Genomic DNA, 19,072 nt, shown 5'->3' with positions numbered 1-19,072 from the left:
CCAGTGTGTTAAACATCTCAGTATACTTAATTCAGGCAACTGTAGATATAGATATTTAATATATATTTAAATCTTTGTTCATCCAGGATCTTCCTACCATATGCTTCTTCCAGTCCCATTCTCTTGGTCTTCATTTAGGTCACAGGTTCTCACCCTTGACTGTACACTGGAATCACCTGGGACCCTGAAAGTACCTATACTAGCTAGGGTCCCACAATAAGAGATGCTTTAAGTTTTTTAAAGTGGGGATTTTCAAACCCCACCCCATGTGATTCAATGGTGCAGACCAGGGGTAAGAAGGACCAGTCTAGGCTCCCTCTAGGAAGTCATGCGTCTAATAACCATTGGCCATTCTGTACCACCGTACTTCAGAACCTGGTTCCTCCAGAGCTTTCCCAATCAAACTCCTAATCAAACACTAATTCAGTAATTCCATTTGCATTCCTAGGCTCACCTCTTTTTCTATTTAGAAATTCACAGGATAAAATTTAAGTCTCTATTTTAGCCATTCCTCTCCAATCCACTTCTAAATTTCATAAAGTTCAACTGAAGAGAAATTAACTCAATATAATTTGATGATATCATTAAATAGTCATTATGTTTTCTTCTACAAAAAGACAGTTCTACAAGCCACCTGTAATTTTACAGAATATATGATAATATCACCAGTTCCTCAAAGTATAAGATACTGAAATGAGTCTTTGTTACTATCCATCTGATTCCACCACTTGTTAATTTCTAACAGGTTTTCACTACTGAATCACATTCTGGACTCAAAACTGACATCCTCTGAACTTAAACCATTAAACTCCTGAGAATCTTCCAACAGCTTACTCCACTTTGCCAAACCAGACCACTTGATTATAATTATCATTTCATCATGTAAAAGTGGGAAGGAGAACACCTGGATCACAAAGACAGTACAGTACCAAGAATAAGCAGCAACGGCATTTTAGCACTGAGCAGAGTGCTAATAGAAATTTTAATTTACTTGCAGCAGAAATGTTGTCTCGTGGGAACTATGTGAAAAGTAGAGGCAAGTAGGAAGTTGCGGGTAACTACTTGTCAATACACAGAAACACCAGCAGGAGAGATGGGACAACTGGGGGTGGTCCACAAACTACTGAGGAGTGCTCAAAGCTCCCAGACCAATAGCAGCAGAAAGGCGCACACAAGACTGGCACCTCTCAGACTGTGACAGAACTACCGAATTTGCTTACACAGGTAAACCTCATCTCCTTGGAAAACTGCTAAGCAATAGAACTTCGCCAACGTGCAGACCCAGGAACTCAGATCCCTGCCAGTGTGGGTTATGTACCCATGGGATGTAATGGATCTGCATGCTGAAACACGTGCGCACGTCTGAGCAGCTGAACCAACACGTATCCATAAACATTATGAATAATACTTGCGAGAATGTATGGCTTTCTCCTAAGAAGCGCTTTAAGGACTTCACCCAGATCAAATCACTTTCATATCACATCTTCCTCACCTTTCTTTGTACTACCCGCGTGCGCAGAGTTAGGGAGCCTTATCCAAAGTCTGGGCAGTGGGGGGTGGAGGGTGTTGTCACTCTCTCCGCCCTGACTTCCCGTTAGCCCAAGCTGCCATCCCAAAAGGGGACCATGTCCGGGCTGGCTTCCTGGAGACACTCATGAGCCCTCACACACCCACCGCGGTCGCGTCACTAGAGCCGCGGCCACCTGGGTGAGGACCAAAATCTGGAGGGAATTCCCTCCGCCGCAGAGCTCGGCAACAGGATGCGAAAGCGGGACCCCAGCGAGATTTGAAAAGTGGAGGGGGAAAAGAGTCAAGCGCACACAACCGGGAGGGATCACAGCTACTCACCCAACCCTCGAATGTGTCCGAGGCGCCGGCCGTGCGCAGCAGCTCCTGGAATTGCAGGGTGCAGTTGGCCACGAAGTGGTCATAGCCCAGGGGCGTCTCGTGGAAGACGGCCAGTTCGAGGTGGCCACCGTCGGTAACGTTGGTGCAGAACTCCTCATTGTACGTGGGTTTGTTGGTCTTCTGTTTGGTGCTGGTCTGGCCCACGCGCACCTGGTCCACGCTCACCGTCAGGTAGGGGTCCAACAGCTGGTAGCCCTTCTTGAAGAGCGAGTGGCGCAGGGACCAGCGGGTGGGCTGCAGCCCCACAGCCTCGCCAATACGGACCCTCAAGTAACCATTGAACTTCATGGTGCCGGACGTCATGCCGGCGCCGCTGCCCGGGCCCCGGGGGGCCGCGCTGGCTCTCAGCAGGAGAGCCTGGAGCCCCAGCTCAAGCCAGCCCTCGCGGCAGCCGCAGGAGTGGAGGCAGCTCCTGGGAAAAGCAGCGCCCAAGCCCCCCTCGAATGGTCATTCTGCCTCCTCCCGGGGACCTTCCCCTCCCCTCCTTCCCTCGCCCCCTCCCCCGCGAGGTGGAAAGGAGGGGAGCCCGAAGCCGAGCCCTCCGCGAGCCGGGGTAGCCCGACCGTCCCTCTCCAGCGCGCGGCGCTTCCCGGGGGCTCTCAAAGGATTCGCCCCTTCTCCAGAGCCGGGAAGCTCCTCTCCCCGGAGAGCCGGAGCGACCCGTCCGGTTAGCTCCAGCCCCAAGCGTCTCTTGCCCCCGCCTCCTCCTGCTTCTCCTCCTGCCCCCGCCTCCGCGGGCTCACGCTCTCCCCCACTCGGCGAGCTTCAAACCAGGAAGCAGCTGCCGCCGCATCCCCGGTAGGAGCCTCGCGCCGCCAGGCTCCAAGTTCACAGAAGCCCTGCGCGGGATTCCGCGCCGGGTCCCGCGCCTTTCGAATCCCGGGGGCGTGGCGCGCAGCCCGCGGGGACTGTGGGCCCTTGGCCCGGCGCGCGCAGCCGGGGAGCCCCACGCGGGCTCGCCGGCCCCGCTCTGCGCGCGCTCCCTGTCGCGCGGGGTCTGGCTGTGCTTGGTGGGCTAAAGGCTCCCCCAGGTGCAGGCCTTACAGGCAAGGGCTCGTGGCCAACCGGGAGACAACACCTGGCGCCTGGGAGACGGGTCCAGAGAGTGCTGGGGGGCGGGAGGAGAAGGAGGGGGAGCGGGAGCCGGGAGCCCGCGCTCCTTGAGTCGCCGGCACCCTCCTTACCACCGGAGGAGTTGGGCTGGCGAGCCTGCCTGGCGGTATGGGAGAGGCAGCGGCCTGAGCGGGCGCTTGCCGGGGAGGTTCCTTTTCCTAGTCTTTACAGGGATGGCTCATCCCGGCTTCAGCTCGGGCCCATCCTGTTTGTGCGCCTTTCCTGCAGAGAGTAATTACACGGTTGCTTTTTTGTTGTTGTTGTTTTTAATAGGGTGGTAATAATGATGGAAATCCTGTCCTCCTCCTTCCTCGGAGAGGTGTGTCTTGTTGCACAAAGAGCAGGAAAGGTCGGTTCTGAAGAGAGACAGGGCTGAGATGTACTAAGTCCCTCTGAGGAGTGGGTGGTTCCTGGTCTGCCAAGCCGGGCATAGCAAGGGCAGAAGATGTTCACACACAAACACTGCCCCTGACACACGTGTGCAGAAGAAATCGCTTCTTCGAGGAACAGAGGAACATTCCAACTTGTTGCTGCGTTTGCAAGTCAAAGTAGGCAGCCTTTTGTTCCTTTCCATGTACTGTGCTTTACCGCAAAGCTAAGGGCCAGCCACAACCAATTTGTCTCCCGTAGAGCCTAGGCCATTTTTAAGATACTTAAGTACATTCTGTCTGACTGTTCTGGTTCCCCTCAGAGCAGGTCAGGTCTTCCTCACGCCCTCCACCCAGGGCCCTGTTTGGGGCCCTCCTCAACAGTTTCACTCCTGTGAATGGAGGCACACTGGAGAATGAAAACGAGCAACGGGATGGTCAGGGAGGGCCTGTCTTAAAAACATCAAAACTTCTTTAAGAGAACTAGGCAGGGATGCAGCATATCGTCCTAAGGACACTTCAGCTCTAGGCAAGGCTTATAAAGCAAGCTCTCAAACAGCCAGGGAGCGCCCATGTGGCCCTGGTGCTCCAGGGAAAGAGGTCAAGGGGACCATTTGGGTCAACTCTGTCACCCTCTCCAAAGAGCAGGCCTCTGGGTGTTACACGTAAACAATGACTCTTGGAACACTACATCTGAAACTAATGACGTACTGTATGGTGACTAACATCACACGCACACACAAAAAAGAACCACTGAAAGATGGACTGCTGTTGAGGGCATTAAAAAAAGATAGTCCCAGGGCACCTGGGTGGCTCAGTGGGTTAAAGCCTCTGCCTTCAGCTCAGGTCATGGTCTCAGGGTCCTGGGATCGAGCCCCACATCGGGCTCTCCACTCAGCGCGGAGCCTGCCTCCCCCTCCCCCTCTGCCTGCCTCTCTGCCTACTTGTGATGTCTCTCTCTCTCTGTCAAATAAACTAAAAAAAAAATACAGACCCCAAATGGTGAGCAGCCACACATCCTGGGACTGGGATGTGAGGGACACTAGACACTCCATCTCCGCCCTATCAGCAGTAGGTACAGGTGGGCAGTGGTGACAGAGCCAGGAGAAAGACAGCAAGGAAAAACAGGTATAGCCCACATATGTGAGGTGTGCAGGGAAGGAAAACTCAGGTGCAATGGGACAGTGGAACCTGGAGGGGGGTGGTCAGGGAAGGGCCACAGGTTTCTGTGAGGGACACAGAAAAAGGATCAGTGTATTCAGGGTTCCCAAGGAAAGGGATAGCTTGACCTGTTTCAAAAACAAGAGGGACTCCATGTGGCTGGAGCCCAAAAAAATGTGAGGGGTAAGTGGCTGAAATCCACCTGAAAAGGTGACTCGACTGGTAGGTCATGGGAAAGTCTTTGGACAGGGTCTGTGGGCAGTTGGAAGCCTCTGAAAGTTAAGCAGGTACAGGGACAAGATGAGATTTGTCTTTTAAAATCTCTTTCTGGGGGGGTGCACCTGGCTGGCTCAGGGGAAAGAGTATGCAAATCTTGATCTCGGGCCCCACTTTGGGTGTAGAGATTACTTAAATAAGTAAGTAAACCAACAAACTTCAAAAAAAAATCTCTTTTCGGGCCGGGTGAAGAATGGATTGAAAAGACAAAAAGCATGGGTGTGGGGAGACCCATCAGGAGGCAGATGCCAACGTCCAAGGAGAGAAGACAGTGACTGGAACTGAGGTGGTGGTGACGGAGATGCAGATGGATGTGAGAAGGGTTTAGGAGGTAGAACACTCAGGCCCTGGTGTTGGACTTGGTATAGGAGGAAGAGGAAAGTATCAAGGGTAATTTGCAGGCATCCAGCTAACGCAGCTGTGTGGACTGGGGAGCCATTTGTGGTTAGGAACCACTAGAGAAGGAACAGATTTGTTGAGGGAGATGAACAGTTCAATTTGAAACATCTGAATTTTGAAATATCTTCGTACATTTGAGCTGAAATCTGAACCAGGCACTCAGCTATGTGCCTGTGAAGCTTAGAGGTGTGGTCTGAGCTAAAGACACAAAGTGAAGGGCCATTGGTATATAGGTAGCAACCAAAGCCAGAATAAGGGATGACATCAAGATTGTGGAGAAAATTTGGGAACAGCCTGTAGCATGAGGAAAGAAGGGGCCTTAGGATAGAGTCCTCCAGAAACCCCAGCATGGATCAATGGAAGTGACGTGGGCAAGGGGGTTCTGAACAGCAGCAGGGGTGTAAGAGGAAAAACCAGGAGGACACAGTATCCAGGTATTATGAAAACCCACCAAAGGGTTTTCAAACAAGAAGGAATTGGTTGGTTAGGCCAAATGACACTAAGAGATCGAGTCAAGAAGGACTAAAGGCAGTCATGAAGAGATGGCAATGAACATCCTTAGTAATCTCGGAGCCATTTTTGTAGAGGGATGGGGGCTAAAGCCCATTTCGAGTAGCTTGAGGTGAAAAATAAGGAAGTGGAGAGAGTAAGTATAGACACGTGTTCAAGAGGTTGGGCTGGCATGAGGAAGAGAGAGCTGAGGAGGAAGATGGGATCACGGGGTGGAGGGCTTTTTATTAAGGGGGAGCCACAGAAGAGGGGAGAGAAATCATACAGTTCTGAGACTGCAGACGGGAATGCCATCTGAGACATGGGGGGAAAATGGCACTTAGTTTAGGACAAACTTCTATGTTGGTGGTTTTCAGCCTGCTTTCCAGAAATGCCTCTCTACAGTCAGGAGACATGATGACCAGCAACCCCAACTACTCAGATTTCTAGCTTCAGGGCCCCAGTGGAAAGAGGATTTTCTTGACCCACCTTTTTAAATCAACCTAGGGAAGACCCTGAATGTCCCCAGCCTATGTCATGTGCCCTTGGGTGGCTCCTGGGGGGAAACACCAGACAAAGAGTACACAGCACACAGTACAAAGCGCCTGTGGGAAGGGACTATCTGCCAATACAAATTTCACCTGTGTCACAGCTTCTGTCTAGAGCTGGTCCTGACTTTCAAGGAAGGCAGGGGACAAAAAGTCCCCTCTCTATATACATCCCACCCCGCTGAATAGCAGCATGTAATGTAATGTAGTAATTTGCATATTTGTAATAACTGCTTTAAATTCAGTGTTGTAGGTCCTTTTATACACTAGAGGTTTGTTCATTTTTTTTTCTTCTTTATTGCTATTACTATTTCTTTTGTCAGTCACACTATAACTATGGACTTCTCATATACAATTCCTAGCACATTATCTAAATGCTTTTTTGACTGATTGCTTGATTGACTGAATTACTGTCATTCATCTAAATTTTTTTTAAGATTTTTTAAATGTATTTACTTGAGAGAGAGAGAGAGAGAAAGTGAGAGAGAGCATGAGAGGGGAGAAGTTTAGAGGGAGAAGCAGATTCCCCACGGAGCTGGGAGCCCCATGCGGCGGACTCCATTCTGGGACTCCGGGATCACCACCTGAGCTGAAGGCAGTTGCTTAACCAACTGAGCCACCCAAGGCACCCCTAGTCATCTAATTTCTTAAGGAACACTTCCCACAACCTCCATTCCACTTTAAAATAGAATCAGAGAATAAAACAGCTAGGTAAAAAATTATCCCATGCTATTATGAAATGGCACAACCTTTGGACGGCAGTTTGATGGTATTCGTCAAAAGCTTCAAACAGGGGTGCCTGAGTGGCTCAGTCAGTTAAGCATCTGCCTTTAGCTCAGGTTAGGATCTCAGAGTCCTAGCATGGAGTCCAGTATCAGGTGCCCTGCTAGGTAGGAAGCCCTACTTTTCCCTCTCCCGCTCCCTCTGCTTGTGCTCTCTCTTTCCCTCACCCTCTCTTTGTCAAATAAATAAATTAAATCTTTTTTTTTAAACCTGGTTTTTCAAACCAGTTCTTTGCCAAAGGAGGTCTGGCAATAGCAGAATGACTAAGTAAATTACAGAATAGCAACTTAATGGAGTAGTTGTTAAAATGACACATGATAAACAACATAGAAAAAAATAATAAATAATATTTTTAAATGTAGAGTAAGAAATATAAATATGTTATGAAGTACCTAAAATAGGTAAACCAAAAGATAAAGAAATCAACACAAGTAAATGAAAACAGCTCTTACAATGTTGGACTCACAAGCGAATAATAAACATACTTATCTAAAAGGGCTCAGAAGATAAAGTAATTCACATGAAGTATGTGATACATACATAAGAAGTATGTGATACAATGTGATACATTGCACATGTTACATTTCATTACATTTTCAACTGTTCCTTTGGCTGTCCTATTATTATGTACTGAGCATCCACCAGCATTGTAACAAGCCGCTTCACAAACCTTATTTCGTTTGATCCTCGTGACCACCATGTGAGGTAAGTGTTACTATCTCTATTTTACAGATAAGGAAACCAAGAGTCAGAAAGGTTAAATGAACTGGAACATAGTTCATACGTGGTAGAGCTGGGATTTGACCCATTTCTTCAAATGCATGTCTGGGGCTCCCAGACAGCTCAGTTAACAACTCTTGATTTCAGCTCAGGTTATGATCTCAGGGTTGTGAGATCAAGCCCTATGTTGGGCTGCATGCTGGGCATGGAGCCTGTTTATGATTCTCTCTCTCCCTCTGCCCCTCCCCCTACCCCCAACCCCTGTCAGCACACATGGTGCTATAAATAAATAAAGTGCCTAAACCCCATCCCAGAGTGGTTGTAATGCACAGTAGGATTGAAAACTACTGCTGTACATTGACAAGGAGAAGATCGAGATTCTCAGTAGGCGGGAGAGGGTGGGGTGTGGGGAAAGACAGCAGTGTTCCCCATGCATTCTCTAAATATGCGAAGGTACACATGAATAAGTGGGGCCACCCTTTCGTACCTGTACGTGTTCCAAAAAGCATGGAGAAAGGTAAGATATTTCACAAATAGAGTAACATTTCTCAGAATGGAAGGAGGACACCAGCCTCCTATGACAAAGGACACAGTGTATTAGGCAGAGTGAGTTTTAAAAAGACCCTCCCCTGACCCATCATTGTGAGGTTTCTGAACTCTAGGATAAAGGAAAGATCTTCAGGGACTTTTAGGAAGAAACAGAAGCAAAATAGGGGGCTGGGAGGGATGTGGGATGAGTGAGCCAATGGCTCCTGATACGCAATCCATGAGCCAATGGGTCAACAGCGTACAGTGTAAGAGGGAACGAGGGAGACTAAGTGTAAAAGGCAGAAGTCCTAGAAGCGCAGGTCGAGTGGGTGGGCGGAGCTTCTCAGCCTTCTTTAGGCTTCCTCAAAAGAAGAGCCTTCAATTACCATTTGCCTCAAAAGCCCACTTAAGCCCCACAGCCATGCCTGGGGCTCAACCCTGCCATCCACAAAGACCCTTCAAACCAGATTCGGGAGTCTGAGGTCAGAGCAGAGGAGCAAGCGTGAAAGTAATACCCTCGCGGTCAAGTTGATAACACTCTGCACTGACAATTGCCTGGAAAGAGCCTAGTGATCAAGAATTAACAACACCACAAAACATTTCTGCTGTTGTTTCCTAACAGGAAAAGCGAATGAAATTAAAAATGTATGTGTGTAAAGCGAACAAACATGAATCTCTCCCATGGCCGTTTTCTTTTTTCAACGTAATTCACCAACTTAAATTTACCCATATTAGAATATTTTCATTTGAAATCCTTTACATCACTTAAGTGCATTTCTTAGTAGGTGTATAGAACCTTGGACAACCTTACCTTCCTTCCATTAAGAAGCAGGTTCAAAAATGTCCTCAGCCTGAATTATAGTTGTGTGATTCTAGAATGGAAGGAGGACACCAGCCTCCTATGACAAAGGACACAGTGTATTAGGCAGAGTGAGTTTTAAAAAGACCCTCCCCTGACCCATCATTGTGAGGTTTCTGAACTCTAGGATAAAGGAAAGATCTTCAGGGACTTTTAGGAAGAAACAGAAGCAAAATAGGGGGCTGGGAGGGATGTGGGATGAGTGAGCCAATGGCTCCTGATACGCAATCCATGAGCCAATGGGTCAACAGCGTACAGTGTAAGAGGGAACGAGGGAGACTAAGTGTAAAAGGCAGAAGTCCTAGAAGCGCAGGTCGAGTGGGTGGGCGGAGCTTCTCAGCCTTCTTTAGGCTTCCTCAAAAGAAGAGCCTTCAATTACCATTTGCCTCAAAAGCCCACTTAAGCCCCACAGCCATGCCTGGGGCTCAACCCTGCCATCCACAAAGACCCTTCAAACCAGATTCGGGAGTCTGAGGTCAGAGCAGAGGAGCAAGCGTGAAAGTAATACCCTCGCGGTCAAGTTGATAACACTCTGCACTGACAATTGCCTGGAAAGAGCCTAGTGATCAAGAATTAACAACACCACAAAACATTTCTGCTGTTGTTTCCTAACAGGAAAAGCGAATGAAATTAAAAATGTATGTGTGTAAAGCGAACAAACATGAATCTCTCCCATGGCCGTTTTCTTTTTTCAACGTAATTCACCAACTTAAATTTACCCATATTAGAATATTTTCATTTGAAATCCTTTACATCACTTAAGTGCATTTCTTAGTAGGTGTATAGAACCTTGGACAACCTTACCTTCCTTCCATTAAGAAGCAGGTTCAAAAATGTCCTCAGCCTGAATTATAGTTGTGTGATTTAAAAAAAAAAAAAAAAAAAAAAAAACCACACCTCATATAATAAAAGAAGAGATAGTTTAGAGGAGTTAAGACTAATGACGTTGAGTCACCTCGAACATTCTATATTCTATATATATTCTATATATATTCTAATATATTCTATATTCACCTCGAACATCCACCTCTATAACAACAACATAAAGTAACATGTCACCCAATGAGGCAAAAATTTCTTTCAAACTAAAATTATTTAAAAATCCTAAATTCTGAGTGTAGGGCCTATTATTCCTTTTCATTTTTAATATTTTTCTTGTTGCGTTAATATTTGCAAAGGCACTAGTAATAGAAGCAAGTGTATATGGTTTACAATAGTAATAATGACTTTCTCTAAAGCCTACTATTAATTTAGCTATCAGACAGTTTGTTTCATTCACCTTCCTCAGTTAACTCCAGTCCATTAACAAGCCAAGTGGTTATTAACTACAAGTAGTGACTAAGTTATTAGATTTTGTGGCTTCTGTAGGAAACCCGTAAGAGGAAAATGATCATTTTGCTCTAATAGCATTTCTCTTACCCTTCACAGGGTTTCCTCCATGTTGTTGATGGTATCCTCTGGTTCACTTGGTGACCAGAGGTGCTGAGAGTTTTGTAGTAGTTATTATTTGTAAAGCACTTGGAAGAGTACCCAGAGCAAAGTCAGCAATTTTACAAATGTTTATTAGTATAGGAGGCTTTTTCTTCTTTTCATTTATGTAATCTGGGATTTTTCCATAATGAAAGTTTTAGCCACTTATTAAAAAATTTTTAAGCTAATATTTAAAAACTACACACCAAATCACAGATAAGGTTGACTTTAACCCTTTGAAACTGTAATCACTTCCTGTCATCTTTCTGGTGAAACTTAAACGTTTTCTGATTCTTAGAAATGAAGAAGCAGTTTGGCCCCTCTTCCTAAGAGTGTAGAGTTCATAGGAAGGAGGCATTAAAAAAAAGACATTTGTCCTTGAAATCCAGACAATCTTTCTCATATAAGAACAAAAATCTAACTTTTTATGAAACTAATCAAGGCACCTTTCTACCTTAAAATCCTTCAAAGTACTTCCCTTTTCCTTTTTTAGAACTCCGAATTGATACATTTGTTTTGCACACAGAAAGTTAGCAAATGTTTATTCTAGATACTAGATGAGCAAAACAGGTAAATACTTTGTAGTAAATCAAGATACTATCCATTTTTAATCCTAATTTAATAAAGCCCCACCAAGCAGTCAACATAATTTTAACTCTGGAAGCCAACAACCAACAACAAGGCATTTCAGGCAGTCTGACCATGAACTTTGGGGTGGAGTGGGGAGTTAGACAATCCTGAATCTACTTTTTGACAAAGTTTAACAGGCCCAGCTGGTTCTCCTGCACCCAAGTTTAAGACCCCTACACGTAAGAGACAGTAACATTCAAAGACTTAGGTTTGCAACCTCCAAAATTATTAGATTGTCAGACAAGTCACGCAATTGTACAGAACTAAATGAGAAGCCAACTTTAATGCACATTGCAAAGCCCTGCAACATTATATAAATTTTATCAATTCTGTTTCACAGGACTGCTCACTTTCCCTCTCCCCCAACCCCCCCCCCAACCATCTCATTCTGGCTGCCTCACACTGTTCCCACTCCCCCCCCACCCCAACTCCTGGCACGAGGAATTGGTGCTTAAGACCAGACACAGCCCCACAGCCATGCCAGGGTTCAACCCTGCCATCCACAAAGACCCTTCAAACCAGAGACAGATATTTGACCCCTTCTCTTCAAATAGAATCATTCCAATTGAGATTATAAAAACGGCAGAAAACTTGAAAAAAATGACACCAGTAATAAGAAAATGAAAGAGAGAGCTGGTGAGTATAACACAGAGAAAGGGAGAAAATAAGCTTATGGGCTCAACGGGTATGAAAATACAAAAACCCATAGAGTACCCAGAGGAAACTTAGGCTTGATACAGGAGAAAGGAAGCCAACAAAGGAATTTTACACATTTCCCAGTTACTCATTTTTTCTAAGAGTCTGAACAACTGAAATCAGGAAACACCTGTGCTTGTTAACATTAGTTAGGAAATGACTTTAAAAACTTGGACTCAGTTTAAGATAACTGATGGCAGGCAATGATACCATTCCTAAGTCTATATTTCCATGTCAGTGCTAAGCTGTTTCTCTTAATTTGGGTCCATTTTTGTAATAGCAATCAGAGATTCAATGCATTATACTATTGGGTAATTGTTATAGTTCTTTAAGTTTTAAAATTACCTGGCACTTAGCCACATGTTTGTTTTTTATTCCCATTTATAATTATCCAATGATTGTTATAACCACCCAGAGATATGGCTGTCATTACTCTGAGATGAAAACATACAGAAAGAATGTTTTAAGATCAAAGACAAAAATATGGCACTATAGTGAGAAGATGGGTTAGAAACTAAAGTAAGAACACAGAAAGAATGGATCCTTTGATCTGGAAGGCATGTTAAACAACTCTAGACCAAAATGTTATTTTACAGTTGAGGAGCTAGAACCAGAAATAGGGCATTTTCCAGATAGTTTATTATGTATTCCCTAGGTCTTCAGAATATGGGGCCAGAGCTCCCCAGAACAGATTCTAGTCTCAAGTAAATTATTGACTCAACATGCCTTATCTCTAATTGATATAAATATACAGCAATATCATTTATTTTGCTTTGATATGTTTTGTTAAACAATAAAGTAAAACATAAATTCTGGTACAGTCAATGATTTAGATCAGTGTTCTTAGGAATACAATGTCAGGCAAATTCGTTTCTGGCATTTTCCTTTGATATGCCGATTAAATTATAGTCAGTAAAAAAGTATTTTTGTTTTTAAGGAAATTATAAAAATTTTTTACCAATGAACAACAAAGTTTATATGGGTCATTTTAGTGTCCTCGAACTTTATTGTATCCCACTATTTAAAATAAAACTTTGTTCTACCCAAATTTTGTTTCAAACTCTTGAAAAAGTATCTTTTCAACATTTGATAAACACTGTAATGAGTAACGCTAATTATTTTTTTTAAAATATCTATTCATTTGAGAAAGAGAGAGAGAGGGTGAGCAGGAGCAGGGGAAGGGGCAGAGAGTGAGAGAGAATCCTCAAGCACAGTCCCTGCTGAGCACAGAGCCAGACCTGGGACTCAATCCCAGGACCTTAAAATCATGACCTGAGACGAAATCAAGAGTTGGATGGTTAACCAACTGAACCACCTAGGTGATAAACATTTATTTACTTTAGAGAAAAAGAACATAGGGTTGGGGGGAGTGATAGAGGGAGAGGGGAAGAAGAACTCAAACAGACTCAACACTGAGCGTGGAGCCCTATGTGGGACTCAATCCCATGACCCTGAAATCACTGAGTTGAAACCAAGAGTCAGATGCTTAACCAACTACATGACTCTGGTACCCTCTGAGTAATGCTAATTATTAATCATTATGATTTACAAATGTTAATTATAATAACTTAAATGAACTTCAACAGACTAATGTTTACTGAAGTTAGAGTAAGAATACACATAATCATCAAGAACAGTGCTCTGACATAGAAATGAAACAAGAATCTTTAAATAAGAAAAGAAAAGTGATTTTTTTGTTGTTGTTTTAATAGTTTATTAAAACAAACCGAGGAGAATATCTACTTCTGGCTGTACACAGTGACCGGTACTGGACTTGCTCTCCCAAGTGAAAACAGCTATAAATATCTAAGGCAACCAGTTCCAGGCGTTTGACAATAAACATTGCAGTACTGTGATCTTGAGAGGAGAGAAACACAAAGAGAGCTCCATGTCTTCTTCAGCTTTCTACTTAGAGTCACCAACTGAACTCAAAGGAAGTGGAATCCAAGGGAATATGGAAGTCTCGCTGAGCTGAAGAGGTATACATAGAATTCAGAATGGCTGGGGTTTCTGGAATTTTTAAGGCAGGATATCACAGAGAAATGAGCTGTGTAGAGGAGGAGGATGGACTTCATAATGTTCCCCTGCAGCCACTGGGCATGCAGGAGGAGACTTCATGAGGCCTAGCAAAGAATAGCTGCCACTAGTAAGAAACTTGGACCAAGACATCACAAGTTCTGCACTCTCCCCTATTGGCCCAGCCTAAGTGGAGAGGCCTTCCTAAGCACCTCTTATATTGAACTGAAACTCCAAAGAGGCCACACCTTAGGAATAAGTACCATCCCCCAGAGAAAGGTCCATGCCCCAAGACTAAGGGCAAAATCAAAATAGAACTGCCCTAAACAAATAATAAAACAAAGCCTAACAAGATCAGGAGGATTTGTCAGTAATTTAACAGCTTCATAGAAAGAAAGCTCAACAGATTTTAAAGGAAAATAAGATAATCTCGACTCTCTATAACTCTGATAACAACATTGAAAAATAATTTTAGGGGCTTCTGGGAGGTGCAGTTGGTTGAGCATCCAACTCTTGGTTTCAACTCAGGTCACGATCTCAGGGTCATGAGATTAAGTTCTATGTGGGACTCTATGCTCAGTGTGGAGTCTTCTTGAGACTCTCTCTCCCTTTCCCTCTGCCCTTCCTACACATGCTCTTTCTCTCTCAAATAAATAAATAAATCTTTAAAAATAATAATTTAAAAAATATTAGACACTTGAAGAAGTAGGAAGCTGAGACCCACAATCAGGAAAAGAAGCAGTCAATAGAAGGAGAATCTAAAAGAACCCAAATGTTGGGATTAACAGATGAAGCCCTTAAAATGGCTCATATCAATATATTTAAGGATACACAGGAAAAGATGAATATATTGAGTAAAAAGATGGGGAGTAGAAGCAAAGATTAAACCAAATGGATATATTAGAAAAAGAAATTAAACTTCTGAAATTACATATATATCTGGAGTCCTTGGAGGGGAGAAGAAAGAAAGAATGGTGTAGAATAGAATTTGAAGAAACCATGGCTGAAAATTTCTCTGGTGGAAAACGTCAGCCTACAGATTGAAGAATGAACAAACTTCAGACAGAATAAATACAAAAAAAGAAAATCACACCTAGGCACATCATAGTCAACAAGCTGACAACCAAAGATAAAGAGTAAATGTTGAAAATAGAGAAAAAAGTCAACTACATGCAGGGAACAATGCCATAAGTGAGTTTACTTCTCATTAGAAACAAGGGAGAGCAGGGGTGCCTGGGTGGCTCAGTCAGTTTAAGCGTCTGCCTTCAGTGCAGGTCATGATGTTTGGGTCCTGGGATTGAGACCCGCATCAGGCTCCCTGCTCAGCACGAAGTCTGCTTCTTCCTCTCCATCTGCCCCTCCCTCCACTCATGCTTGCATGTGTTCTCTCTCTCTCCCTCTCAAATAAATAAATTCTTAAAGAAAAGAAAGAGGACCTGAAGAAACTGGAAAATCATCATTAAAGTGCTGAAAGAAGTGGTCTACCTAGAATTCTATATACAGTAAAAACAACTTTCAAATGTGAAAACAAAAAAGACATTTTCTGATAAATGAATGCAGGTATAATTCACTGAAAACTGTAAGAAATTCTAAAAGAAGGGCCATTTAGGATGATGGGAAATGATATAAGGAGAAATCCAACCTATAGGAAGAAATGGCAAATAGACATGAAAATATGAAAAACTATCTTCTTGGGTTTTTTTAAATAATTTATTTAAAAGACAAGAGTATTTAAAGACAGATATATTGTGAAGCTTTTAACCATGTACAAGTAAAATTCATAACAATAGTAACAAAAGGATAGAGAGTTAATAAAATTATACTATTGTAAGATTTTTATATTTTACATGAGATTGTACAATATAAATCTAAGTAGACTGGTAAGATTGTGTTATCCAATACAATGGATGGTTAGTATTCACTAAGCTCAAGTGACTAAGTTTAAACTTAATTAAAATTAAATATAACAAAATTCAGTTCCTCAGTTGTATTAGTCACATTTCAAGGTCTTGACAGTCACATGTTAACTAGTGACTCCCATATTGGAAAAGCACATGGAACATTTCCATAACTGTAAAAAGTCTGTTTGGAAATTTTAAGCAACCATTGAAACAGCAACAACAACAATAGAACTCCACAGACAGATAACTTAAGATGAATTAAAGTAGAGTCCTAAAAATATTTTATTAACCAAAACAAAGACAGAAAAGGAGGAAATAAGAAAGAAAAACATGGCAAGTTAAAAAACAAACTTAAATCTAACCATATTAATAATTATATTAAATATAAATGAACTGAACAGTGAAAAGGAAGAGATTGCAAAGATGAACAAAAAGCAAAACTTGACTATTTATTATCTGCACAGATGCATTTTAAAGATCCAAATAAATTGCAAGTAAAAGGAGGGAGGAAAGATAGACCAAGCAAATCTAAGAAAGTTAGTGTTGATATAATCATGCACAGTAAACTTCAAGTCAAGGAGAATTATCAGAGTTGAAGAGTAACATTTCTTAATAATAAATTGCCATCATAAAGACTTAAAACTCTAAATGTCCATGTGACTAAAAATCTTCAAGTACAAGCAAAAATGAGAATTAAAAAATTCGTTATCATAGTTGAAAATCTTAACTCCCCTCTCTGTAATTGATAGAAGAACTAAACACACACACACAATGATTTGAACAATATTATCAACCATCTTGATCTAACATTTATAGAATATCTTACCTGGCATCTGCAGAATACACACTGCTTTCAATTGTATATGGAAGTCACTTTATTAGTCAAAATTCTCCAAAGAAAAAGAACCAGTAGGATAGATGATAGGTAGATAGATAGATAGAACGAATGAACATGCAGGAAACAACGCCATGAGTGACAGTTTACTTCTCATTAGAAACAAGGGAGAGCAGGGGTGCCTGGGTAGCTCAGTCAGTTTGAGCATCTGCTCTCCAGCTCAGGTCATGATGTTAGGGTAGAATGTAGGGTAGACAGATGTAGGGTATGACAGAAGGTAGATGACTGATAGATAGATAGATAGATAGATGCATATATACATAGACAGATATTTAGTTGCTGGTTCATGTTATTAACAGAGGCTGAAAAGTCCCACAGTCAGCTGTCAGCATGCTAGAGACCGGGAAAGCTGGTAGTGTCCTTCAAAGCCCTGAAAGCCAGAGAGTTGATGGTGTAGATTTGAAGGCCTGAGAATCAGGAGTTGCAAGGGCAGAAGAAAATCGATATCTAAGCTCAAGTGGCCAGGCAGACAGAATAGTTAACCTTCCTCTACCTTTTTGTTCTATTCAGGCCTCTGGATTGGTACCAACTCACACTGTAGGCGAGGAAGGGATTTTTTGTGTGCATATGAGGGGGTGTCTGCTTTACTCAGTTCACCAATTCAAATGTTAATTTTTTTCCAGAAACATATTTACAGACAGATCCACACAACATAATTCTAAATGATTTATGAGTCAAAGAAAATTTACAGGGAATTTAGAAAATATTTTAACCTGAATTATAATAAAAACAAAAAAAATGTCAAAAGTTGTGGGATACAGGTAATGTGGTATTTAGTGAAAAATTTAAGTATTTATATTTACATTGGAGAAAAAGTTTTATAAAGCTGCAGAAAAGGAGCAAATTAGATCCAAATTAAGTAGCAGAAAGGAAATACTTCAGAGCTGAAACCAACAACAACAAAAAAAGACAAATGGAGAAAATTATTCATTTTCAAAAGTTGGTTTTATGAAAGATTAATAAAATTCCTAATCCCCTGGCAAGACCATTCAAGAAAAAGCACACAAATTATCACTAGGAATGAAAAGGGAAACTCACCACAGATCATATAGATATTAATAGGATAATAACACTATGTATAATATTATGTCAATAAATTCAATAGTGTAGATGAACTGGACAAATTTCTTGAAAAAAAACACAAAATAAAAAACTGACACAAGAAGAAACTGACACAATAGAAAATCTGAATAGCCTTATCTTTGTTAAAGAAACAAAACAGGCAAAACCCTGTGTTCGTAGAAACCAGATTAGTGGTTGTCGAGTATGGAAGAGTCTTGAGGGAACTCTCCAGAACAATGGAAAAGTTCTTATAAATTTTCTGTGCTGATTACAAGGATATATCTTTGGCATACTCATAAAATGATGCCCTTAAGACGTATACATTTCACGGTATATACATTGTATCTCAATTAAAAATAAACAGTGGCATCCCTAAAACTATGACATAAACATACAAAACTTGAAACATTCAGAAGTTTTAAATTTTAAATATAACTGAAGCAAAAATTTCCATGAGATGTGTTAGCATAATGCCAAAATTATCCTGTAACCTTATTTGGAAAATGTTCCTTTCTTCTCCTTCCAAATGAAATTTCTGAAGTTAAACTCTAGCATATTTCTTTCTGGAATGATGATAATAACTATGTTGATTTAACCCTTCTAGATTCAGCCTGTGACCCTTCTTCAATGTAATCTTTCTGGAACCACAAAGAGGACATAAGCTCTCCTTCTCTGCTCCCTGGCCCCCAGTGTCCATCTGTCTCACAGCATTATGAGAGGGGGAAAAAAACTTAACATATGGGAAAGAGGTCTTTCTAAATCACTTTCCCAAAGGTTAGATGGTATCCAAACTTTATGAAAATGTTATTTATTCTTTGAAATATCAGTCTTAAAATAGTCTTTCTAGTAATGTACAAATATATATGATCATACTTGGTTATATCAGATAACAATGCACTCTGTATTGACCCTGTAGCTGTATTGTGATTGCAGGGCTCTTGTTTGATTGTGGGTTAGATGGGGTGTACTAAAAAATATGAACTCTTAGGTAAAAGACGTGTGGTATACAATTACACACATTAGATAAGGTTTAACAAGAGATCTTGTAAAACTTAGCAATTCTCTAAATTAGTGTCAGTGGGTTGGAAGGAAAATAACTCAGCAGTTAGAGATACATGGTCAAGAAAAGCAAGAAAGAAGGCTCTTAGTCTGTGGAAAACTGAGCAAAGTTTTGCTCATCTCCAGAAAAGGTGTCAGGAGATGAGAGAGAAAGGAGCCAAAGGTTGCAAGGCTCACTGCAAGGTTTGGGG

The 19,072-nt window shown here is 42.2% G+C and overlaps 1 protein-coding gene across 1 annotated transcript in view; it reads right to left on the bottom strand.

The window, feature by feature from the left end:
* The window catches only part of PRKCH (protein kinase C eta), a 224,808-nt gene extending 221,767 nt beyond the window's left edge, over positions 1-3,041 (bottom strand). The window contains exon 1 of the mRNA XM_004738886.3: positions 1,849-3,041. Coding sequence (XP_004738943.1) covers positions 1,849-2,211 — 363 coding nt within the window. The 5' untranslated portion in view covers positions 2,212-3,041. The remainder of the gene's footprint in view (positions 1-1,848) is intronic.
* Positions 3,042-19,072: the final 16,031 nt, after the last annotated feature.

This window comes from Mustela putorius, unplaced genomic scaffold (assembly GCF_011764305.1).
Source record: "Mustela putorius furo isolate JIRA1106 unplaced genomic scaffold, ASM1176430v1.1 tig00000129_pilon_pilon_pilon, whole genome shotgun sequence".
Lineage (NCBI taxonomy): Eukaryota > Metazoa > Chordata > Mammalia > Carnivora > Mustelidae > Mustela > Mustela putorius.
Note: the sequence above shows the minus strand (reverse complement) of the source record. Positions and strands in the feature narration are given on the sequence as shown.